The following is a 26,062-nucleotide window of genomic DNA, read 5'->3' as shown; positions in this document are numbered from 1 at the left end:
TTGACCGATATTTGAAATACGTTGATTTTCAGATCAAAAAAGCTCCAAATTCGATACCTTTGTGGTTGTTGCTGTCCGGACTGGAAGAAAAGCGTGGGCTACTAATTAAAGCGCGGTCTGTCTTGGAAAAAGCCAGGTTAAAGAACCCGAAAAACGATCGACTTTGGTTGGAAGCTATTCGAGTAGAATTGAGGGCCGGCATGAAGGAGATAGCCAACGCTATGATGGCTAAAGCTTTGCAGGAGTGTCCGAATTCGGGATTGTTATGGGCTGAAAGTATTTTTATGGAGCCTAGACCGCAACGAAAGACGAAATCAGTAAGTTTTTAACACAATTTCGTTTTGTTACAAACACTTGAAAATTCACATTCAAATTATAGTTATTAGATTAGTTGAAAGTTCATTTTTTTGAACAATTTTATTTAGGTGGATGCCTTGAAAAAGTGCGAACATGACCCTAACGTCCTATTAGCAGTCAGCAGATTGTTCTGGTCTGAAAGAAAAGTTAGCAAATGCCGAGAATGGTTCCAAAGAGCGTTGAAACTTGACCCTGATTTAGGAGACGCATGGGCCAACTGGTAACACCATATTTTCAGTTCAAATTTGAGTTTTTTATACATTTAAATCACAGGTACCGGTTTGAGCAATTGCATGGCACCAAAGAGAAACAAGAAGAAGTTAAAGAAAAATGTTCGGCAGCCGAGCCGCATCACGGTGAACTTTGGTGTGCCGTGTCCAAAAATATCCGAAACGTCGGCTGGAGCACTGAGCAGATTTTGTTGGCCGTCGCAAAGGACGTGCCCATTCCCATTTAGAAAAGGTCCGTAATTTTTGATATGTTGAAAAAAACTGTAAATAATTTCACCTATTGTGTTATATCAGTTAGTGATTAATCGAGTTAGTCTAATTGGCGCCTAGGTACAATAAAAAGAACCACACACAAGTGTTTCCTACACAAAATCTGTACAGACTTTATTTCTAAATTAAACAAATTACATAAATACAATAAACGGCAACTCCAAGATTTTAATAAGTAAAAATATAGAGAATATACAAATCTTTCAATAGGAATGTTAAAGCGACGATGACTCAAGCAAAATTTGAAAAAAAAACATTGATGAATAGATGCAGTCACCCTGTTTAGAATTTAGTTGGAAATTTAACCAAATAAACTACAATGGACGCATTAAATACACTCTAAGCCACCTTACAACACCATTAGTAACTAGTTTGATTTGACCGGGCTGATTGATTGCGCAGCAAGGCCCTTTAAATTTAGTAAAGCAGTAATATGATAACTTTAGTAGTATGCAAATTACGTTTACCAGTCTTGAATCATTTTGAAGGCTTATTTATTCAGTTATCATATACCTAATATAAACTTTCCGATTTGGTTCTAATAATAACACTCACGCAAATGAGACAATCGATCTTTCTCAAAAAAATTAAGGCAGGTTAGACGCCTCTTTGAATAATTTAACAATAAATTTCACTTTGTAACCTGAATAGAAAATCACCTTTCCTAAATAAAAACTCTCTTATACAAAACATTCAGCTCCGCAAGCTGAACAAAGAAGTGTTTTAGCACCAAATTCCAAAAATATTTCGCATACTTGTCAGTTTAGCTTCGGAGCACCTAATACTTTTCACTAATAGAGGCGAAAGCCACCCGGTATAAAAAAAATAATAAGTATTCACTACGCCGGCGCGTCTCTGAAGACCACCCGAAGATGGTCACCAATGCCCTCTACTACCTAACCTAAAAAATAGTCCTATCCATTCTGTTACCATCGGCTTTAACAAAATTCAAGTTTGGAGTTAAAAAAATATACGTAAACGTTATGGAGATAATTACAGTCTAAAAATGATTAAGTAAATAAGGTAACACGTGGTTCTACCTCACAGAGTCGTAACTTTGTCGGGACGTAGACGGTTGCAGGAGGGGCGAGGTGACAGATGGTTCGACTGGTCCCTCCAGAGGACCGCCGGCGAGCTGCGCATACGCCTCAGATGTCTCGATTTTCTGCTTCTTCTGCGTCATCAGGCCTGCACAAAAAAAAACCGATTTAATAAAAATGTTTGACTATTAAACAAAAAAAGACTGTTTCAAATCGTGTTAAAGTAAAAAAAGTAAGAAATATGTTAATGGGGTGAAGTAGTAGTCCGTTACTTGCAGTGGAGGTTATATCGTAAAAGTGGTGAAAAAACACGCAACCTTCTCCACAATATATTTATTACACCCTCAAACTGAGGTGAAAGTCAAAACGCCTGACATGTTTCGAGCATAGAGATGCTCATCTTCAGAGGCTGTAAAAATCTTAATCTACTACTAAAGAGGTCACCGCATAAGTGGAACATTCCTTAAGTTAATAGGATAGGAAAATACTGCCGACTGTCTTTCTTCATATTTTCCATACTTAAGGTATGTTTTCCACTTATGCGGTGACCTCTTTAGTAGATTAAGATTTTTACAGCATCTGAAGATGAGCATCTCTATGCTCAAAACATGTCAGGCGTTTTGACTTTCACCTCAGTTTGAGGGTGTAATAAATATATTGTGGAGAAGGTTGCGTGTTTTATCACCACTTTTTTAAAATTTGTTAATGCCTGCTGGTATTAATCGACTACACCATTTCATGTAAACCTGTTAATTTCAGACTTATGGTACACTTTATAAATTTTTTAAGTAAATTTCAAAGCCAAAAATTGCTGTGCATGGTATCGTCGACTATTAACATAATGCATGCAGTTTTTCTAAACTTCAATCTGAACTAACTCACGATTTTTTTCTGTAAATAAACCCAATAACACCCACTAGAGTTAAAAAGAAGCTATTTACATGCACCAAAGTAAGAATGTGATAAGTAGATTTCATTGATCAACATGCAATGGAAAATTAGCGACAGACTCTAAGAAGACACTAGTTATAAACAGAACTAAAAAGAAACTAGAATGTGGCCTATAAAGCTAAAAAAAGAAAGACAAAAAAATCCTTACTCTGCCGAAATGCGTTTCCTGGAAATGCTGCCCGTTCAAATTCCTGTGCTTGGCCAATTTTTCCTTATTCATCGGACTCCCTGCGTTCAAAAGTGCTCACATTAGCATCAACAATTTTGATTACATTACACATACCAAAACACCAGTTTGTATAGCTTAGATTAATTTTTACACGAACCGAGGAAACCTACATTATTTACCCCATTTTGCTTTTTTTTCACAACTTTAACAAAATCACCAATAAAAAATGGAGAATATAAAATGCTAGGTTTCCCGTACGAGTTGCAGAGCAAAAATTGTTTTGCCAGTCCTATGAGGTGGGGGTGTCACTCATAATGTTGATTAATTACAAGCAATTAGATGGTTAGTAATCTTTTGCTGGGTGACCTACTAGTAATATTACACTAATTTGCTGCATTAAAATACTTTCATAAAAACAATCAATTGGCAATCGAAAAATCCGACAGTTTTTTTTCGATCCGAGGTTTTTTGATTAGTAATTTATGTAGCCAGTTAGGGGTTATTGCACCGTCGTACCTTAAGCCCAGCTTAAGTAAAATGTAATTCAAGCTGTGCCTTTACTTACTCATTCTGTCACATTCATAACTAAACTCAACTTAGGTTTGATTGAAAATACAACGGTAAAAATGGGAGTTAGAGAGTGTTAGAAGTGACGAAAAAAAAAACAAACTTTGAGAGCTGTCACTATGTATGCTTTAGGGTCACTTTTATAAGTAAAAGTAACAGAGTAAACCAACTTAAATGACTTGAGCCGTGAATAATAAACTATCCAAATTTAGAATAGTTAAAAAATATTGTAATTACGTGGTAGCATGGCGGTCAAAATTACAAACCAAAAATCTAAGATCTGGGCAGAAATTCCTTAAACTGAAAGTTTTAAAGATGTAGTCAGTAAGAAATCTTTGAATTGATAACTTCCAAATTGTTTTGATTCTTTGGTAACTGTTGTGTTACAAGCAAAGTTGTGTATTCTTTTGGTATAAACTATTTTAAGTTAACTTGACATTTAAATTTGAAATTTGACAGGTAAGTTGGTATAACTTTTAGTATGAGCTCTTTTTTGTCTCAGGAAAAATATTCGAAATCTGTGAGTTTGAATAGAGAAACAGAACGCTCCAGAAACGAACCACCTCATAACTATGTTATACTGTTTGTTTTTTGTACAACTTACCAACAAAACTGTGTTATTTTAATGCAGCGATTGTATCTTAAGAATTAATGTATTACATTAATGATATTGTAACAGTGTTAATTCGCATTATTTTACTGATTATTTTATAATACTTATACTTTATGCAATGTTATAAACCTCCACCAACAAGGACAATAACTTTCCAAGCAAAATACAGATAAGACATACATCGTAAAGAAGGAAAGTAAAAACTTACCAATAAAACTAAGCAGAACTGGTAAAAACACCAATCCATGGGCGGCACCGAACAACACAATTCCCAAATACATCCTAAAGTAGAACACTTTGAAGATCTGCGACTTGGCGAAGTACAACACGATAATTCCACCAAACTTCGTCAGCGTGATACCGGAGAAAATCGAACTGCCCATCTTGGACAGAGCGTCCGCCGCTCGTTCCAGTCGGCTGTGTTTCACCGACACCGAGAAACTGTGCACCAAGTGCGAACAGAACTCGACGCTGATGCCCACCGCCATTACCAGATTTACTAGCGACACGGCGTTCAGGGTGATGTGCCACCAGTACATTAAACCGCCTAGATTCACCACAATCATTGTGATGGTGATCAGCACGACCACGCTGGAAAAGATGTCCAAGCCCATCAGGAAGAACGTCGCCAGGAAAATGGCCAGCAGGGACACGCCGATGCTTTGTAGAGTGTCGGTCCACATTGTTAGGTATTGTTCGTAGAACACGTAAAAGACGGAGTATGGGAACACTTCAACGCCAGCCTGTTGAAGATATAAATTTGTAAAAACAAGTTAAAAGTGACTCAAATTATCATTGTCAAATTATCGGGGGCAATACCATAAGAGCTCAGATTTAGCCGGATAATTTTTGTGCTTGTCTTTCAGCAAGAACACTTTCTTTTTGGTGTAACAGCACGAGACCTGTTGTAACTAAATCACGAGAGCGCAGCTCGAGTGATTTTGCCTAACCGGTCGAGTTTTGTACCATAAAGAAAGTATGAGAAGACAAGCGGAAAAATTATCCTGTTCAAAATCTGAGCTCGAATGGTATTTGATAAGACAATTCCATGAATATAATCAATAATATAATAAGACTGCGACTTTCTTGTACTGGCAGAAATACATTTTTTTGGTTCTTTTGATTTTCTGCAGTAGAACTCTATCCGAAGCGAGCCATAACCAAAACAATACAAACAAAAATCAAAATTGACAGTGCCAGCAAAAATCTCAAGGTGAGACATTGCAACAATAGAAGTGTAGTGAAAATCCGTGGAAACGATGAAATCAACAGCAAAATTTATCCGATTTTTTTATCCGCTAGCAAACTCTCTTCCTTCCTTATTAGCCGATAGCAAACCCTGTTTTGATGACAAATTTTTACCCTTTGAGAATGACGTCAAGCAGGTGAAAAAACACGCATGTCTGGAATTAGATCACAAATTTTAACCTACAAATGCTTTGAAAAATTAGTGATCATGAGAGTTTCAGTTGACATCTGGAAACTGTTTCTTTTCGTACTCGAAAAAAAGCAGCACATTTAGAATTAGCATTTGGGCCTTCTCAGTGTAGCGTAGCATTTTTATACCTTTGATATTCGTTTAAATCAAAGTGACAGTAAATGTCAACGTTTTCAATTTGACAGGACGACAAAATTAACAACGTGCCTTTTTTGCTAAAATTGTTTATTTCACATGTTTGATATGCGAGAAACAAAGATGTAAAAAGATGACGTCATTCTCAAAAGGTAAAAATCCAACTATACTGTTCTCGCGGAGTGAGTTTACCAGTGCGTCACGAAGGCTACGTCATTTATAATCATATGAATTAAATCAAGTTTTCGTCAACAAACCTGTTGTGTTCATATTATAGAAAAGGGCGTGTCTGAAGCTTCGTCACGTTTAAAATTTTGCGTGTATTGTCAGTCAGAAAGTAGAGATCTTTGGCTGCAAATTTGCACTAAAACAACCTTATACCAAAGCAAATCAAAAATATCTTGACCGAAATAACATTTTTTATTTATGAGAAGTCTCCGTTTGGATCATAGAATTCCGTCTAAATTTGAAACCTAATTTATTTACCAAAATTCCCAGAGATATGTAGTATTTCTTTAACTTTAAGCTCTTGATTTAGGTTCTGGATGGTTAAATGTTTCTCTAAAATAAATACAACAAATTAAAAATTCAATAAGACATTCTGAGTGATGCTGTAGTATCTCATATCTCATTTTCAGGTTGCAATCCACTTATTTTATTTTAAACTCGCTGGAAAACATTTTAGACGCTTATTTTATTTTTCTATGACTTTATTATTAATATGTTTCAAGAAATTTTTAGGAAAAATCTATAATGCAACCCAAAAATCTCAGTCTTTGGAAACAATGAAATGTTAATAAATAGATGTTTCTTACAAAAGTAGATATATTTTACTATTATTAACATACTATCGTTGTACAGGGTGAGTCAACGATAGAGTAAAGTTGATTATTTCACTTGTGTCGAAATTTAGGACAAAATATCGCTTACAAAAGTTTTAGAGAATGTTCAGGTGCATAGTTTAAAATTATTTCTGAGTATACCCGGTGGTCCAATAAAGCGTGGCAAGTATAACTACTTTTTTTTAATGGAACACCCTGTATATTTATAGATATTTGGATTCTCTATGTTATCATAAACATTTTTTATATAACGTGTCCTATGCTTATCTCTAACCGTTTTTGACATATTATTTTTTGAAAATAACAAATTTAAGACTTTGTAGGGCTATAGCTCTCAAACGGATCGAGTCAGAACAAAAAGGATTGCATGTTCCTATCTTAACTTTTCATGCCCTATCTAACCTTGGTATTTTTTAAATTTGACAGTTGTCAAAAAATCTTAAGAGTAAAAAAAATTACAGCTGTCAAATTTAAAAATACCGCGGTTAGATAGGGCATGAAAAGTTGAGATAGGAACATGCAATCCGTTTTGTTCTGACTTGATCCGTTTGAGAGCTATAGCCCTACAAAGTCTTAAATTTGCTATATTCAAAAATTAATATGTCAAAAACGGTTAGAGATAAGCATAGGACATGTTATATAAAAAATGTTTATGATAACATAGAGAACCCAAATATGTATAAATATACAAGGTGTTCCATTAAAAAAAAAGTAGTTATACTTGCCACGCTTTATTGGACCACCGGGTATACTCAGAAATAATTTTAAACTATGTACCTGAACATTCTCTAAAACTTTTGTAAGCGATATTTTGTTCTAAATTTCGACACAAGTGAAATAATCAACTTTACTCTATCGTTGACTCACCCTGTACATATCATATAATGTATTTCGAACATCCATTTTAATGCTTTCAGATAAATCAGTGGTCTTGGCCCGTCGATAACATCTCGATTTACGTTTTCTAGGTGAGAAAATCATAAGATTACTTGCTTGTTTTTTCCGAATCGAATAAACAGTTTTGCGGGAAATTTTCAAAGCAGCTACAACCTTCTAGTATCAAAAAAAATACATCAGTAAGAATATGTAAGGTCTTAAAATTTCTTATTTTCTTCCTGAACAGATGATAAAGCTTCTAAAGGTACTCAAAATATTCACAAAGGTTAAGAGTTAACTGCTGGGCTTGTCTGAGGAGAATTTTTCCAGGCAGTTTCTAAAAAAATACTGTAATAGTAAGTAATTCCGAATTTAGGAAAAACCAAATGGTTAAATAAAAACTATAATAGACACTCCCACTTTTTTTTCAAAACAGGTTAGTAATTGTGCCAATTTTGGTTAGATCGTGACAGCCGACATAAAAAAAATAAAAATATTAATAATAATATTATGAAAGTACTTACAGAATGTTAAAAGCGTAGAAACAATAGCTCTTAAAAGAACTGTGGTGGTGTGGTAAATAGAAAACTTTATAAATGATTAACAACACAAAGAAACGGAAAAGAATTAATAGTAAACAAATCAAATAAATTTCGATGGTTGTCAAACTGACAATGACTGAAATAGAAGCGCTAATCAGTAAATGTTTTTTTTTGGAAGACATTCACTTAGATATTTACCCTTTCTGAAAGTGAACAATAGACAAGGATGAAGTCAATAATGCATGTCTACTTCTAAATCACAGGGGGATGACGCACGGGTAAACTCAGGCCGCGAGAACAGTATGCTATTCTTTATTGTTAATTCTTAATCCTTAAGGAGTTGAAAGCATATTAATTAATAGTGCTATTTATACAGGTTCTTAACCCTTAATTCTTACCGTTTTACTCAAGTTGGCTGACAAAACTCTGGCTGCGCGCATGCCTTCGTAGTAGTCTTCCGACGTTTTCAGTATGGTATGGTAAGACATAAAGTAACTAGCCCCCACGTTAGATAAGTGACTCGTCTGATTTGTCCGATAGTTCACGCCCTGAGCGTAGGCGGCGTGTCCACCTTTGGCGCACGAATCGTCCGGATTGTCCTGCAGGAAAAATGACACGTACCGGTCAAAGTCTTTCGCCGTAGGCCGGTGCGTCTTGGAATCAAACGTTATGTTGCACTGGTTGCAGGAATCTGAAACAATCAATCATCGATATGACCCAAGCGTTATTTTCCTGCGTAGCTAACTTACAGTCAGTGTGAGGACAGAAACTTCCATTTTTAACTTTGCAGCACGAAGTGATTGCCGACCAATCAAAATAATCGTCCAGCCAACTACTACTTGGTTTGGCCACGTACGAAGTTTCGGGAGTCTTACTAGCCAGATACACTTGTGTGCTTAAGGAATCCAGATCACAATACTGTCCTCCGCATATCAAGTTTTGGTCCTGATAGTTTGAATAGTTCAGTCCGTCTTTAACGACGAAATACATTGGCGGCCCGATGCTTAAGTAGCTTTTCAAGAACTGGAAGTACTTCAAAACAAACGAGTCTTCGGGCATGGACAGATCTTGGTCCAGACCGATTTCAATTCTCGGCACTACAGCGACCGAGGAACACAACCAACCGAAAAACACTATCATAACAAGGCACCTTGTAGGTTTTTTCATTAGAAAAGGCACGTAAATAGACTTGAAGAATGTAAACAAAATCCCTTCTTGACCAGTCAACGCGTCGGGCTCGTTTTTCTTTGATCCTTTCAGGCAACAAAATATGTCGAACCTAATCAAACACCCTAAATTAAACAACTGAAATGCAGGCGTTTCCGTGTTCTTACCGATTCGAATTCTGTCTGATCGTGTCCAAAGCTAGTAAACTGATGAAGCAAGTAATTTGTAGCAGAAAATCGATCAGAAGGGCCATACCGGCGTACAGGGCAAACGCCCTCACTGCCGGCATGTCCGACAAACTCCCTAGGAAGAAACAAGAGCTCTCGGACACGCTAGTTAGTAACATGCTAGGTCCCACTTGGCCGAGAGTGCGTCCGATGTGTTGCGCGTTTGTTTCGCCGGGTTTGCGCATGTCACGCTGATGTGTTTGAACTGAAATCATGATTAGAATTTAGAAAACCCAACAGTTGGTTACAGATTGTATTGTAAACACTAAAGCTGGGTTTATACAGCGCACAATGCATAACTTAATGCATAACATAGAATTATATTGTGTTATTGTTTTGTTTATGAATTGTGGATTTGGATTGTTCAAGAATTGTGATTTGTTGTTGATTTTGTATTTGTGATTTTTTGGTCATTTAGTGCAATAAAAACAGTTGAAGTGTCTACGGAAAAAACAGAGTTTAGTGGTAAAAATGATCTAGAGCTAATTACTTTCTCTTTACATCAAGAATTTATTACAACAATTGCAGATGGATGATATGGAGAATTCTAATATATTGTTGTTATTAAAAATGTTTTTTTCCCCTTATCCAACTTTACAACAGCAAGCACACCTTTTTTGTCTTATCGTCCTTATCTGTGCTTGACATGATTGACAAATGGCAAGTGACAGAAAAATAACATTTCACATTGCAATGACATTTATCACGTGTTGTCATAAACTCTTTTCATTGGTTAAAAATTATATGTTGTGCAACTGTATAAACACCAAAAAGAAACACTTGTGATTTCTTGTGCAATGTTATGCATTGTGCGCTGTATAAACCCAGCTTAAAAAGTAGGTATTTTTTGGCACTCTATAAGCAAAACAAAATAAGTAATACTATAAACAATACAAGAAACTTACCCAAAATAAAGATATTATCCACACCAACTGCGAGTACCAAAAACGGTATAACCTCAATGATAATCAGTGTGGCGGGAGTGCCTGCAAACGCAAACAACCCCACTGAACACACCACCGAAGCCAACACTATCGTAACACCACCCAATCCTAAAGTGATTTTACTGTCAATCATCAACCTGGAGCAACTATTGACTTGTCCTAACGATACTGCAATGTACGCGAACATAATAAGGTAGGAAATCAAGATGGTGATCACGTCTCCTTGCGACTCTCGGTCCAATTCGTCTTCCACCGATCTCTCGCTGGTAAAGGCAATGTCCAGGAACTCGGACGCGTTGCTCGACGTGTAGTTTTTCATAAATTCCACGAATAGTTTTTCCCATTCCATCGCGGGCACCACTTTGGATTTGTTATGGTAGTTGTTGACTAGGAAGGTCAAAATTACAGCGGTAGCGTCTTCGTAGTGAGGAGTTTTGGCGAGGTTCTCTCCCGGTTTTAGGAAACCTCCAAAGGCGATCGCCGGATCGACGGGTCCACCATACGGGGCCAAACAATCTGGATTGTAGGGGTTCCTATAAAAATGTACGTAAATAAATTTTTTGTTCAAACGGACGTGAAGTACTCACTTCACACTATCGTTTGAACAAAAAATTTTGTGTACACCTCGGCCGTGAAATAATTTTTTCGTCCTCAAGATTGTTGTCCTCGGCCGTAAGACGGCCTCGAATATTTATTTAGAAATTCTTAATTTTTGATAAATAAAATGAGAAGGGTCTAGCAATCACGGTGACGTTTATCGTTAAGTTTGCTGGTTATGCATTGCTGATGTGACGTTAAATAATAAACTGACTCTTGTCAGAAATATTTTCCATTTTTTCATTTACGCAAAAATGAAATTGGGAGACGAAGATTGCTGTACTGATATGGATGGGTGTACTGCTGTAATTGGTGCACACAGTGGTCACATAGAGAAATCGTAACCAGCAAGCAATAATAAGCGTAGACGGTGACATAGTGAATGTTAATTTACTTTTTCCCTGTATTTCTTTTCGGCCGTAGGGCCGTAAAAGTGCATTTTACGGCCGCTAAACTGTACGTGAAGTGAACACTCATGTCAAGGACAATTTCAACATGTTTTATTTTATAATTATTTTTTAATTGCAGAATCATCTCTCACTGTGTGTTTTTGTTTAAATGTTTGCGTTTTAATACACTTTTTAATTGTGGTTGTTCTCATTTTATATACAGATATAGAAATTTGAAAATTAGAGATAGGAATCCCATGTTAAGAAGAGAAAACTATTAAAAAACAATGCTCTAGAGCTAAACAAAGATGGAGATAAACTTTGTAAGTGGCAACTGTCAAGCTGCTTTCTCATAACAAGTTTTTGCATCTGACGTCACTTAGTTTCTGTTTGTCGAACCAACATTCAAAGATGACAAAAAGTCGATTTTACGGCGTTCTCATTGAAAGCTATTATCATCAAATTAATAAAAGTGATCATTTTGTCACTACAGTACAAGTAGTTCAAAATCCTAAGATTCTGGTGGGCTGTCATGTTTAAATTTTGTTCCCACCAATAGGAAGTGAAGTCAGACGCAAGACGTTGTTATGAGAATGCAGCTTTAATGTGCCAAAACGAATGTGACGTCATTCAACAGTTGATCACGTGACCACTTCAACAGAAAGTTTTGTGCCCGATTGTCAAAAAACGTTACACCCTTTTGGCACATGTTAAATTTTACTTTCTTGTGATTTGAAATAAAGTAGAAAATATGTACTGTCCAAGACGTTTCTTGTGATTCGAAATAAAGAGATTATTACTATTATTATTTCCTGGTTTTTCTTAGTTTGAAAAAGACGTCAAATAAACGTCATAATAAACCGGAATGAAATGAAAAATTATTACCATCTGAGGTTTGCAGTACTGACTCAAATTTTCTATGGAGTGAAACAAAGAACAAACCTATTCTCTATATTACATAGCGCCAAAGCATTTTAAAAATTCAATAACGCCCTGATTATTACAAAGTGTGGTTTCAAGAAATACAAAAACAACAAATTTATCTGATCAGGGATTTAATGTGATAATCACCTGACGGCCAACCATTTAGGTTGTGTCACTGTTACTTCAGGGAAATGTGTCTAAACATGTTTATTGATACATTGTCAAATTTTTCAAACTACAACTTTCCTGCTATAGTAAACTTAAAATAATACTTACGAGGTGCACTTCAATATAGCGTCCAAATAATTAGTTTCAAATCCGAGAGGATCAGTACTAGTTTCATCGAACAAATCCACATCGTTCTGGAAATATCCCCAGACGCTTTGAATGACGCATTGGTCCAACGTAGTCTCGTCCCCTTCGTTCCTCAACGGGGCATAACAAATCTTATCAAGGGAGTACTCGGTGCCGTGCCCCAAAGCTTTGATATGCTCTTGGAGGTTCAGCACCTCTTTGAGGAAGGCGTCGTTAAAGGCCGGTCCAAAGGTGATGTTACCCACCGAGGTGGGATGGACAATACTGGACAAGTTACGCGCCCTAATTATGATTTGTTCGTTACGGTAAAAGGGATTGAAGTGCGAGTCGAAGAACTCCTTTTCTACGCGGCTGCGAGATGTGGGGGATGCCCACAATTCCACTGGGTCAGTTGTAACCTGGTAAAATTTCCGGGTAAGTATAGCTACTTTATCTAAAAGTATAAACGCTGTAAAACTCACCCTTAAATATTTAACGCCATGACCTAGGGTCACTACAAGACAAGATCCCAAAAACAAAATGAGCCAAGGCCGTTCAGCGCAAAAGGTGCCCCATCTTTCAAAGAATTTCTGCAAGTAGGAGTCGGTGTTTGCTCCTAACCTATAAGTTAAGAAAAAAATTAGTATGATTAAAGACCTTCAGAGTGGTGTAATCATACCTTTCGATAAAAGACGATGGCGTGTCATATTCTCCAGGAATTTTATTTATGGAGTGCGTGTCCATTTCATGATCAAGTTCCGACGTAACACCTAGGAAATATTTTAATGTAGACTAAACTCGGGAACTCAGAAAGCGCTTTTGACTGTCCATCTAATGAAGCACTTTTACAGCGTCTACATTCTCACTACTCTAATTTTCGAAAGGTTGCAAAAATGTTTAGGTTTGGTCAACGTGTAAATTGAAATTTATCTACATTCACTACAGCTAATTGAGTGTACAAAGGTATGACCCTCAGTCGTTAACTTTAACGCACTTTCAACTTGTACAAGTTCTCAAAATAGTATATTCTATATTAAGAGCGGAAAGTAGATATTTGCCGCTTGCACATGCAAATTGCAGCTTGAGGCGAAGCTGAACGCTGCAATCATGTAAAAGCGGCAAAAGTACTTTCGGCTCGAAATATAGACGATATTTTTTCGACGACTGCTGTGGGGTGGAGTAGAAGGACAATTCACATCATTTTCGTAGCTCCAACTCATTGTCACCGATAAATCACTTTGACGGAACGGCTTTATTTCAAACAGGTATGTCAAGCGTTGTTATGAAAACGCCGAAAAAGTTGGTGAGATTGTTAGTAGAAAGCGAAAACACTCTAGGACAGAAAATTATTCACTTTCTGTGCACGTGCGGCGAATAACCACTTTCTGCTTTGAAATGGAAGCGTACATGAGGTACTTTCAAAGTCAGTAGTCGAAAAACGTTATTTTTAGCGGGTTTTCAACATTTTGGTCGATCCGAGTCGATTTTCGAATTAATCAAAAAAGAAGTCACTGGATCATCTTTAAACTGATATCAGCATTAGGTTTTTCAAGTTCCTTAAAATTGTCCTGATAGAAATATTAACACTTTGAACCCTTGCTGACATACACTTTTTTTGAAAAAAACTGTTTTAAGTTGTGTTTTAAAACTGCAATTCTTTCCCCAACTGACTTTGTAACTAAGTTTTTGAGATCCATTCACTAAACATGGAAATAAACTCATTCTGTATACACCTCCAAGACTAAAACACTGTGCTATCTTATTTTAAGTCGTGTCTTAAACGTTTCCTATTTTTTTAAAACAATAGCATTTATTTGTGTTTATACATATCTAAGTATTTGACCTGTTTAGTATCTTAATATAAACAGTTATTATTTTGTGTTTTCTGTGAGTGATTAAAAATTGTGTTCTTTAACCTTGTATAATACATAAGATTAATAGTGATACATTATATATTAATAGTTCCTGATTTTAAAATTCGTTGACAGCTAAATAAATCAATTGTAGTTTTGTACTGAAAATGTCTTCTCCTCCTGAATATAATATCCATACAAAATACTCTTATTAGTATCATTTACAAGTCAATTTGATTTAATGTGATTCTAAATAGCTACGTTTGGAGCATTTATGTATATACAATTTGAATTATTCAAAATTGCTCTGCTTGAATACGACCAACTAAATATTTACACTGCTAAAATATACATAGTGATTCGGTAGGAAAGAAAAGTGTCAATATCCAGCATTTTTCTGACCTTACATTGTTTTCCTCTCCTCCAGAGTCACCCTGTGTTTTATTAAATTGGGTGTTTTAAAAACAAAAAAGTGACCAAACCAAAAAGCATGCTATTCTACTTAAGGTTAGTCATGCTGAGTGCATGCAACATTTACTAAGTTTAACTCGTACTGCCACTTTAACCATTCATGCACCATACACACGCTCTAATTAAAAGTGACTAAATTCATGACAAAAACGCCGCCCTTATGGGTTTTTGTACAAAAGTAGAGGAGCGATTTTCTGCTAAATTTAAAAATGGAGCAAAAAATCGTCCCAAGACAAAAATGGAGAGTAACTGAACTGAAACGTGCACGTACTAGTTCGGTGACTGCTCTGTAACGGACTGTCTTCGCCGGCGCTCGCATCTCCTAAAGCGACTTGTGACGAGTGAAACTCGGCCGAGGCGAGTCGTCGTCCGACAGCCGCCCTCATCTCCTCCGACCCTTGCCCAACTAGACCAACTACAAGAAAAGACACCCGCCGGTGAGTAAAATAAAAGTTGACGGCACCGACGCCATGATAGTTCCAGACAGACACAATCCAGGAAATTATTGTTTATTAAATTAATATTTATTTAACAATTTAGTTTAGTTTTAGTGACAGGTCACTATACAGGTGCGGATGTGTCTAAACTGTTGCTGTGTAACTTGTTTCAATAATTTTAAAAAAATCGCTCTCAAAAGATTTTTTTACATTATGTCCGAGGACTTCCAGAATAATTTTATCTTAGTAATTCATGAACAAAGAATAATTATTACAACTCTAATGTCCATTTCCAGGACACTCGCTAAGTGGGGTTTAAGATCTGCTTAGATAAGTTTTGTTTAGGTTGTGATATTTTGCATCTAATTTGTCACACTCAAATCTCACCTTGAAAACTAGTGACCAATTCTTTTCAAACACACCATAGCTTTAATGATCCGTCAATTTTGAGCTTAGATTAATGACATTTTCATGATTCAAAATAGGAGACCGGTTATTCTCTAAAAAAATAGTCATAATGTTGTAAAAAATAAGCTATAAACGAGCAAAAAAAATTCTTAAACATTAACTATTTCTTTGAAAACGTTTTCTCCGAAAACGGTCGTTTATAGCGACATGACTGACGAATACTTTTGTTCAAACAGAAACAATGGATAATTAGCTTTTTGTATTCCAAATTCGGTCACCATTACACGGAAAAAAGTATCAATGATGTAAACAAGTGTGACATATTGGCAACATAGACATTATTATCAAGCTTGTTTTTCCAGAAAAAAAATCTTGAGACTAACTTTTATAAAATTTAATGACTGGGAGACCCTTTTAAGGACACCTCATGTAGAATCCCCAACATAAAAAGTGATTTTCCTGAACTGTGTCTGATGCAGAAGAACACCCAGCTTTCCTTCAAGACCAGTTTTAGGTCTATTTTGTAAAATTATTAGTAAAAATAAAACCAAAACCTGTAAAGTTAATAAAAGCGATTACTTCCCTGTTTGGGCATTCCAGACTAAAGGCAAATAAAACGATTGATCAATATAAACGGGTCAGTAACATTGAAGTTTGTCAACCCGATCGTGTTAATTCGAGATAATAATAGGTCTGTTCGTAGAGGCAATTTCAAACTGGTTTCCAACTGAAAATCGTAAATTGCTGGCTTTTATTGGTTGAATGCTCACGTGACATTGACATTTTAAGGGAAATGGCCAATAGCTGGACATATTTCTCTGATTATTAGTTGGAGATTCGCGACGCGATGCGAACAGACCTAATAAATAACACAATAAGATCGTCTGGAGTACCCAAAGATTATAACGGAAGTAGTAGCGAGTGTATGCAGTTAGGCACTGTAAGTTAATAATTATTATTGTTTTATCTTAAACCTAACATCAATAGCGTTACACTAAGGACCGAGAAACGTCACTTTTCCATATCACGACAGGAAATTGTGTATATCGTATTTAACATGTCACAATAAAGTTTACAATAAAGTAAAACGTTGCAATCCCACTGTAACTAGTTTTAAACATTATACAGATTTATGGCCAATTTCGGTTGAAACAGAATTTTGAATAAATATTTGTACAACATAACGACAGTTAAAGTGTCCTGTACGCACCACAATTTTTCCAGTAATGGAAAAAAAACAATATTTGCCTACGACACAACCATTAAACGGTCATAAATTACGGATTTGACAAACGTAGCAAAAAAGCGCAAACACAAGGCCAAAAGCGAGTTTGGCAGTCACCATACCTGCACTAAAGTCTTCTTCATTGTCCGCATCGATTTCAGGCAAATCAGCACGCCGAACGCCTGTCGAATGTCAAAGAATTGGCCCATATTTCAAGGACAATATAAAGCAGAAAACCAGGTTTTTCCAATGACGTTTGTTTGAGAAAAAACTCGGTTTTCAAACAAATACAACAAAAATCTAAATTTGTTGTGTGTTTACATTTCATTCGGTTAATTAATCGTTTCTTTTTTCTAACTTTAAAAAGACAGCTCAGAGTACATTAATCCCAAAAAAAGTATTTATTATTTGACTTTAAAAATCTAATTTATCACTTAATTTGTGGTAATATTATAGTATAATAGGATGATGATGCCATTAATATGAGTTTGACTGAATCGCACGCGACGTAATTTAAAAGAAACACAACACCCTTGCCCTTTAACAAAACAAAAACATAAACCTACTAAAGGTCACACTGCCAGCATTCTAGCAGGATGTATGGGAGAGAATCTGGCACACGCAACTAGACAATATATACGACACACTTCACACAAAACAACAACAAATCCAGTGCGTTCGTAATTATTAGTCCCACACCAAGTTTGTTTTAAACACTAGAATATAGATCAACTTACCCAAAGTCCGGCCGTTTGGACACATGGTGACCGCTAAAAGGAACAAGGCAGAACCAATTATAAAAACGATGGTCATGATGAAGGCGACGCCATCGAAACCCATGACTCGGAATGGTTGCGGTTTGGGGGGTTGGGGCGGCGGTACCGGACAGCTGGCTTCGCAATCCACACAACTGCAAGCTGGGGTATTTTCCTAAAAAATAACAGCACTATTACTGTATGTCCAATAGTTGAAATATGATCAAAATGTAATTGTAATGCCTGAAAGTGCGCTTAAGTTGCAGATGTCGCCACCATCAAAACGTTATTCATTATACAGCTACATTTACTTTTTCTTACATCAATTTTTCGCAGCTATAAGCAATTTGGATGGGAAGTAAAGTGTATCCTGGGTTGCAAACCAGCATTGCATTGAGGTAAAATTTCACATATAAAAATTAATTGTAGAAACAGCTTTCATATTTCAAGAGCCAAACATTGAAGCTATAAGTTCAAGATCATTTTATTCTCTTTCCGCAGACTTAAATAATCTCGAACCTCTGACATCTAGCTATTTCTCAGACTTTCACTTTTGAAGCGGTCAGATTTACTGTTTTGGAAAATATGACATGTAGCAGCAATCGATAAAGTGTGCCCAGCACTGGGACTCCGTGTGATATCAGTAGAGTAGAATTCTATTTATCGACTATATTCTAGGTGTCGGATATTCTATGCACAAACAGCTAGAAAGCCAAAACATGGCGAGAATGGGAGATCTTTAAGAGGTGCCAAATTCACGCAATGTTGTGGCTTTCTAGCTGTTTGTGCATAGAATGTCCGACACCTAGAATATAGTCGATAAATAGAATTCTACTCTACTTATATCACATGGAGTCCCAGTCCTGGTTTTTGCCCATCTCTCGTGATTTTTAATGGGTTTGCATTAAAAAATGATTTTCCTTGGGTTTTCATAATCTCATATCTTTGCTTAGTCTGTCTCGCATTGGTTATACCTACTATGTTGCCCAGCTCATTCGACTTTGGCGTTTTCTGTTAATTTGTTGTTTACATGCTCCTTCAAGACTTGTAACAGAAATGTCAAAACATATTTTTGTAAATACTTCAAACTTAACACCGCTGAATCCGTTTAAGTGCTACGTAAACTCAGACAATAAACTGAGGTATCAAAAGTTCAGCAATAGTTGGACTAATTCATTTATGCATTCTTTGATGATTAATTGTTTGTAGTTGTAATTGGCTCCACATCGATGACTCAATTTACCAAAGATAAATCCCATCAACATGCTGATTTGTTCAGTGAGTACGATTAGACTCAACTAAAACCGGCCAGTACAGCAACGAAAAATATATTCCAGTAATTGTGCGCCATATTTAAGAGATAACTTTGAACAATCGTTAGGCCTATTTTTCAAGGAATTCAATACCCTGGCTTGCACTTTCATATCTGTATACAAACTTATGAATTGCCATTACTAATTTTGCTGTATCAGGCCATGCTGCACAGTCATTACAGTAAAGATAGCGCACTCAATCTCTAGAGATTATTTTTTACACTGCTTGTGTTTATCAATTTTGCTAAGCTTACAATCACTAGTTTAGTCTGGCACAATACAAGCTCTTTCTAAAATAAAACCAATAATCTAATATCTGGTTTTGTTAAAGTTTTACGAGAAAAAATAGATTAGGAACGATATGTGGCACATCAGTAGGCGAGTATATGTATTTGGTTTATTTTTAGACAAAGCAACGTGAATAATGTTTAGGGTGATGGCTACAAAACTAATTTTGATATTTGCAAAAAAAAACAAGATTTGAGCATGTAGTGGGTAAAAATTAGTAGAGCAAGTTTAAAGAAGACTGGAAAAAAACAAGACAAAAACCTGATCTGATGGTGTCTGGTGTACTTATAGGGATTTACGAAGTATAAATGCGGTTGTCTTTTTCCTAAAGGGATAGTACTCTAGATCCTGAGTACTGATGATGGGTTCATATGCCACCGAAACTTCTTTCACTGTTTGGAGGCTCAATAAGTTGTGGAGAAGTAAGAAACTTTTGTTAAATATGACTTCATTTTAATTTCTTTTCCAGCTTAGGTTTTTCCAGTTTTTAAGTGTTCCTTTAGTGTAAAAAGCTGTTTGATAATATGAAATGTACTATATCAAAATAAATGACACATTTTATAAAAGCCAAATTAATCACTAACCTAATTGACATTTGAAAACACAATAATTAAATGTGAGCTTGAACTTCGTAATATGTATTGTAAATAATATAACGACAAAAGTAATTTGCAGTGTTGCCGGTAAAATTGCTGAGTAAAACTATGGCAGGGTTGCCGTATTTTCCTAAAACTGTGGTAGGGTGACATTTATAGCGGAACATGTATAAAAATAGATTAAGCTTGTAATGTAACGTAAGTTACTACTCTTTTATTTGTTTAATCAATTTTAACTGCTCCAAATCTATCATTCTTTGTTTCTTAATATGTCACATGTGAACATATTAACTGTCACGTAAACATTCAATCTCAAATGCTGTAGCCTACAATTAAATCACAAGTCACGTAAGTAACGCCAAAGTTCAGCTTCATGGACATACAAATATTTATTAGAGTATAATGCTGTAATTTACCTGTAATTTCGCGTACAGGCGATCAGTATGGAAAAAAACATGCTTTAATGGCCATTAAACTAGTCAATTATATATCAGTTTTTTTTAATGCGCCACCAAAAATAGTTTTTGATCCAAGTGCATTTCCGTTAAATTGGGTATCATTTTAACATTAGTCATAATTGCGCGGTTATAAATAATAGCATTGACCAGAACAGCAATAAAACCGGCAAATAAGCTTTCACCCAAAAACACAGCATGTCAGATTTGAACGAGATCCAACATCATCAATATCCCGATTTAATTTGCAATGGTTAATATCAACGGTTAGCATGAAGGAGATAGTAAAATATAAAATTATTTAAAAATACAGCACTTACGTCTAATGGCTTGCTGCAAGGCGTTACTGGCATACTCAACGGAGTATAATTTCCTACTTTGGCTGATGTAGAGTTAATGTAATTGATCTGGAAGGGCACAAACGGGTTCCCCTCAGTGTTACCCATATATTCGAACCAGCGATTTGAACTGCAACGCAATGAACCCCAATTCCCGCACATTAAGTCCAATGCTAATTGTCCAGTGGATGGTACAGACACCTGAACAGACATTTTATCAAGCCCTAATTGTATGTGAATCAGAAAGTATGTGGTACCTACCTGTTTACACGAGTCGTAAATTTTGTCCATAAAATCTTGAGTGATATAGTAGTCCAAGGCAGTGATGTAAGTACTATTATTTTCTGGGTTTACTTTGGTCGTTTTCACTTCAAGGAAGGTGGACTGTGTAGGCGAACAAGTCATCTGGCAAATTGTACTGACCAGATTGGCCATACAACTCGGACACCTGCAATTCACTCAAAGTTATCTTAAACAACCCAACAAAATGGAAAAAACACAATAACAAACCTTTTCAAAAAATTGGCAGCCAATCCTATACTCTGGTCCATGGTTTGTACCTGCACAGCATCGCAACATACTTGAGAAGGGTCCATGTGAGGACACCACTTCTTCAACAGATCAGCTCCGGTTTTATTCAGAGGTTTAGGGGGTCCGTTATACACGCAATTCTGTGTTTTGCCACCGCTCTTATGGCACTGGCCGTACCATATACAGTGGCCATTTTCGGTGGGTTGTGGAGGATCTGTGCGGCTGGTTGATGTGTTGTCTTGGGCCGAGATAACCTGTAATCAGTTAGTTAATTGTAAGTACAAGCTTATAGAAAGATTACCAAAAATACAAAACAAATTACAGAAACACGTTGACAACGTTGCATAACCCAAACAAAAATAAAAATGGACCTTTAAGAGGACTGCTACAAACTAGGCTAACAATTAACCAAGAAAAATTTGGCCTTAGCTCCGTAAAGGAATTTCCAGAAAAGTAACATCACTGCGTTGAAAGAGCCAAAAGTCACGAAATTCAAATGGGACACACTGTATATTGTTAGTTCAGTGGATTGCCCACACTCAAGGCTACACAGTGATCCAAAAAGTGCTATAAAAAATGTCCTGTTTCTGAGATATTTGATGACAAAATTAGCTTTAGCCCTGCGAAGGAATTATATGTATTACTAAACCACCGAAGTGTCCCATTTTTGACACTTGCAAAGTAGGTACCTCGCTTATTTTTAAAGATACAAGGTTGGATTTTGTACTTGTATTTTGCAAACACCCTGTACATACAACATACAAACTGAGATTTTTCCATGTTTACAATGACAAAAATAACGCACTTAAAAATGGAAATACAGTCAGCCTTCTAATTAATGTTTCTGGTTAACGCAGAACCTCAAGTTTAGACTCCAAGGTTGCTAATGTTTTTTCTTTTAATTTGTTCCCCTTAACTCATCAGGTTTCATGGCTTTCACCTTTAGTTGAAGGTACACACCAGCTTGATTTTACTGATAATCGCTTGGAAACGCGTTTATGTACGTAAAGTACACATTTTACAACCCTAGTAATCCCACCAATATTGATTAACTTAGTAAACAGCCAAATTATCAACATGTGCCAGTACGCAAATAGCTTTGGGTATATTTATTTATATTTTTACTGGTCTAAACACTTTGACTACCCAGCTAAAATAACTTGGCTATATAAGAGTGTAGGTATGGCTCTTATCGAAAAAAACCACCTAACCAATGTAGGGTGGTTAATTATGCAAAGCTATTCCCTAAATAGACTAAAGAAAGGAAATACTAGTTAGTACACTAAGTTGAATAAATATTGGTCAACACAGAAATAGCAACTGTTTGGAATACAAAGTTCTTTAATAGTGTCATTAAAATTGGTCAGTTGGGTCGAGGCTAATTGCGTCAAATAACAACGAAAATGGACAGAGAATATTAAATTTAATTATTGACATCAGTGGATAATTAAACAGAAAATTAAGCTTAATTTCATACAAGACCATAAAAACCTTCTTACTACACTCTAAATAAATTGTTTTTTTTAAACATGTAACTACCTAACAAAACAAAATCTGGACTAGATCAATTACTCAATTTAAATCGTTCAAGCTGCATCAACTATTTTAAGTGTAGAAGTAGTTTTCCAGCTGGTTCTCACAACACCTTAAACCTTTTATGAAGGTTGATCAGTTTAAATAAGCACCAATTAATATTAGGTTGAGAATGAGGTTCATTCAGGTTCAATTATATTAATGGCGTCTGAAATGACTTTGACGCTTTTTATGTTTGGAACCACTGTTTTATCAGAGATTTTAACAAATTTCAAACAATTAGAGAACTCATTGTCTATATTTGAAGTTTGTGTAACATCAGCTGGAATTTTCTTATCACTATAGGAACTGAAATAGGTATTAACCTGGTTATCAGTTTCTAGAAAGATTTCGGTTAATAATAAACATCACCTGATTGATTTCAATGTAAATGAAATTGAATTCCATACAAATTATAATCATTTGATGAATCATCTTATAGCCCAGCTTAAAATAATACACATTTCCGGTTTCAATTCTAAGATGATACAGTTTGATGGGAAAATCCTGAAGGGTAACAAAAATTTCTTACAAGTGGTAGTACTTACTTTTAAATCACAAATTTTCTATTATTCCAACTAATGATAATTGAAAGTTTGAAATCAAGAATCCCATAGATTAATTATACAGAAATTGACAGATTTTTGTAGTCAACTGTCTTTTTCATATACTTAACCAACTGTATGCTATTGGGTAAAGTCCACTTTACCATTAATAATAGGATTACTTAAAAAATGCATGTCATTGTAAACTTTTACAAACCCATTCAATGACCTTCAAGAGTGGATAATTGCAGACAATCCTGGTTAATACATGTAGGTAACTGATTGTACCAACCCACACATGTACAATTACACAAAAGGAAGATAAAAAATTAACAAAATAACAAATCAGTTCTATTTTTGCCAATTATTAGAGTGTGTGATTCCTGCAAAACAAAAAATATTTTTCCTTGATCCACCTACTAGTTTTAGGGTGGCAAAAATAGATTTTTTGCACAAAAATCAAAACAGATAAGTCAAAAACAACTAATGTATAATTAAAAATATAGGTTGAGGACCAAAACAGTATAGCTCCAGTTTTGATTATTTCTACATTTAATTATAGAAATTAGAAAAACACCATTTTTAAAACAGCCTACCAAGAAAAATAAAAATAATTATGTGAGATTAAGACAGTAAAAGTAATACAAGATTATATTTTATAGATATGATATTGACAGGATTTGTCCAGTATAGTTAGAAGATCAATCAATTTAATGCATTTTCAATTCCAGTTGACCAGTTCCAATTGACCACTTTTGAAGGCAAAACAGTGTGATAAGCTGTTAAATACAGTAAATACCCTCCTAAATACCTAAGGAGGACCTAAGTTCAATTCCTTTTACTCCACTCTATTCCGAGCTCTACTCACTTACCCAAAAAATTTGTAAACAGTATTTTCTGAAATTGTCTAAAACCTCATCTAAAACTAACCAACTGTTACAAAATATAAACATTATTACATAAATGATATCAGAATAATTATTTGCCTATTATTTTACATTAAATAGGTTGTTTGAGCCAAGGCTAGAGCTTCCAGTAGAGTAACAATGCAAACTTTAAGCTTTTAGGGACAATTTTTGTTATCTTCAATGTTCTTATTCTTCCTCTATGTACCTACTAACAACAAGGAGTTTTTTTGCCAAGGTAAACTAGAGGTTCTTATAAACAAGTCCCTCGACAAGTCCCCAAAGACTTTATTTCCAATATACACAGTATTATGCTATTAATTTTAGTTAGATTATTTGTTTCTCTTTCTGATTTCTAGTTTTTTTATTTATTTCCATCTATTTGTTTTTGTGCAAGTTGTGCTTTGCACATGTCACATGGTCAAAAAAAAACAGCTTTCAGCTAGCTGCTTTCTCTTGACAAACTACAAACAATACTGTAATTTATGCAAATGCTGCACTTGTAAACCTGGTTAAAGGCATATTTTGGTGGATGCTTTAACTTTAGTTTTAAGCTGTAGTTACACAGACTATTTCCTTCTGTCAGAATAAGTACAATAAACACATCAGACTCCAAAATTTGTCTCTAAAATCATATCTCAGTTCTAATAAATTTTGAAATAACAATGAAGAGTTAGTTAATCAACTTTATTTTCCTAATTGAAATCCTGTCATTCAGTAAATAGGTAGTTATTTTCACACTAATTGATGACTAATCTTTAAATAAACAGATCTGCATGTTAAATTTTATAGCAAACTTAACTACAAAATGTTTCATGCATTAAATTTGTTTAGTAATCCAAAATTCTATAATTACTGTGTAAAAACTAAAACTGTATTTTTCACTTTTTATAATACCCCCAAATTTAGGTACCTTAAAGAAAAATTCAGTCATTATATTAATAATATCAAACAATAATACAGTTAAAACTCTGAAACTGTTTTACTTGCTTTTTTATAAAGACAGAATAAGTTTAACCTTGTTTGCAAGGTTTATTTCTGGATATTTTTATGGATTTCTGTGGCAAAAGTGTTAGGAATGTGTCCTCATTCTCACTGAACTAAATTTGCCTTATGAAATGTGAAATGAAACCAAGCATTCAATAAGAGTGATTCTGCTAAAGTGTATTATTATACATTCACAAACACATACTGTTGAATTAAAAGAGAAAGTTTTACTTTCAGCCAGGCATTTTATGTTTGTAGAGGTAGGTATATTTAAATTTTCATCAGTCAAATAAATAGGAAATACCCAAACATCCTCTTGCAATCAAATTGCTTGGGCTTGTTTTTGGAGATGATATACCTGTCTTTTAAGATTAGCATTAGGGGTTTATGAGATAACAAAGGACAACAATATACTCTCCCAGGGTGAGGGTGACCTGACTTGCAGTCCAAAGAAAAAATATTTGAAATGTTTTTAGGAGTAAATAAATAGGAGATTCAAGCATTAAGCGTGATTATGTGTAATGGCAAAAACACTTTGTATTATCGCTTACCTCACTAACACAAATAAAAACTAGGAGGAAACCATAAAAAGGCAGCCTTGACACCGTACTAGTCCTCATCGTTACAAATCGCAAATTCTCCGCGCAAAACGTCCGGGTTTGGTCTTACAACTAAAATAATAAATAAATATCACAAGTTCTTTGTTTTTCACTACGTCGGCATATCAGCACTGCCAAACGTTCTTCATTATTTTTGTTTTTAGTTGCGACGTCTAAACACACGAACTTCCTCACTCACACTGACTGACTCA

General features: G+C 35.3%; 2 protein-coding genes across 5 annotated transcripts in view; one reads left to right on the top strand and one right to left on the bottom strand.

Annotated features, from left to right (window-relative positions):
• The window catches only part of Prp6 (pre-mRNA processing factor 6), a 13,929-nt gene extending 12,970 nt beyond the window's left edge, over positions 1-959 (top strand). Inside the window, exons 15-17 of the mRNA XM_081994440.1 lie at positions 33-317; positions 426-577; positions 631-959. Coding sequence (XP_081850566.1) covers positions 33-317; positions 426-577; positions 631-814 — 621 coding nt within the window. The 3' untranslated portion in view covers positions 815-959. The remainder of the gene's footprint in view (positions 1-32; positions 318-425; positions 578-630) is intronic.
• Positions 946-26,062, bottom strand: Npc1a (Niemann-Pick type C-1a). 4 transcript variants are annotated; one of them, XM_081994419.1, is made up of 17 exons: positions 25,803-26,062; positions 21,222-21,496; positions 20,973-21,159; positions 20,694-20,912; positions 17,704-17,896; positions 17,089-17,148; positions 15,168-15,311; positions 13,252-13,342; positions 13,055-13,193; positions 12,555-12,991; positions 10,330-10,901; positions 9,365-9,629; positions 8,780-9,309; positions 8,429-8,721; positions 4,406-4,940; positions 2,997-3,076; positions 1,811-2,045 (listed from the first exon to the last, which is right to left on the bottom strand). In XM_081994419.1, the coding sequence occupies exons 1-17, from the start codon at positions 25,869-25,871 to the stop codon at positions 2,040-2,042; spliced, it is 4,095 nt and encodes a 1,364-aa protein (XP_081850545.1). In that variant the 5' UTR covers positions 25,872-26,062; the 3' UTR covers positions 1,811-2,039. The 4 variants fall into 4 exon arrangements, with proteins under 4 accessions (XP_081850528.1, XP_081850536.1, XP_081850553.1 ...); XM_081994402.1 differs by lacking the exon at positions 2,997-3,076 and having other exon boundaries at positions 946-2,045; XM_081994410.1 differs by lacking the exons at positions 2,997-3,076; positions 17,089-17,148 and having other exon boundaries at positions 946-2,045.

The sequence above is a fragment of the Ips typographus genome, linkage group LG1, assembly GCF_016097725.1.
Source record: "Ips typographus isolate SLU linkage group LG1, UJ_Ityp_2.0, whole genome shotgun sequence".
Classification (NCBI taxonomy): domain Eukaryota; kingdom Metazoa; phylum Arthropoda; class Insecta; order Coleoptera; family Curculionidae; genus Ips; species Ips typographus.
Note: the sequence above shows the minus strand (reverse complement) of the source record. Positions and strands in the feature narration are given on the sequence as shown.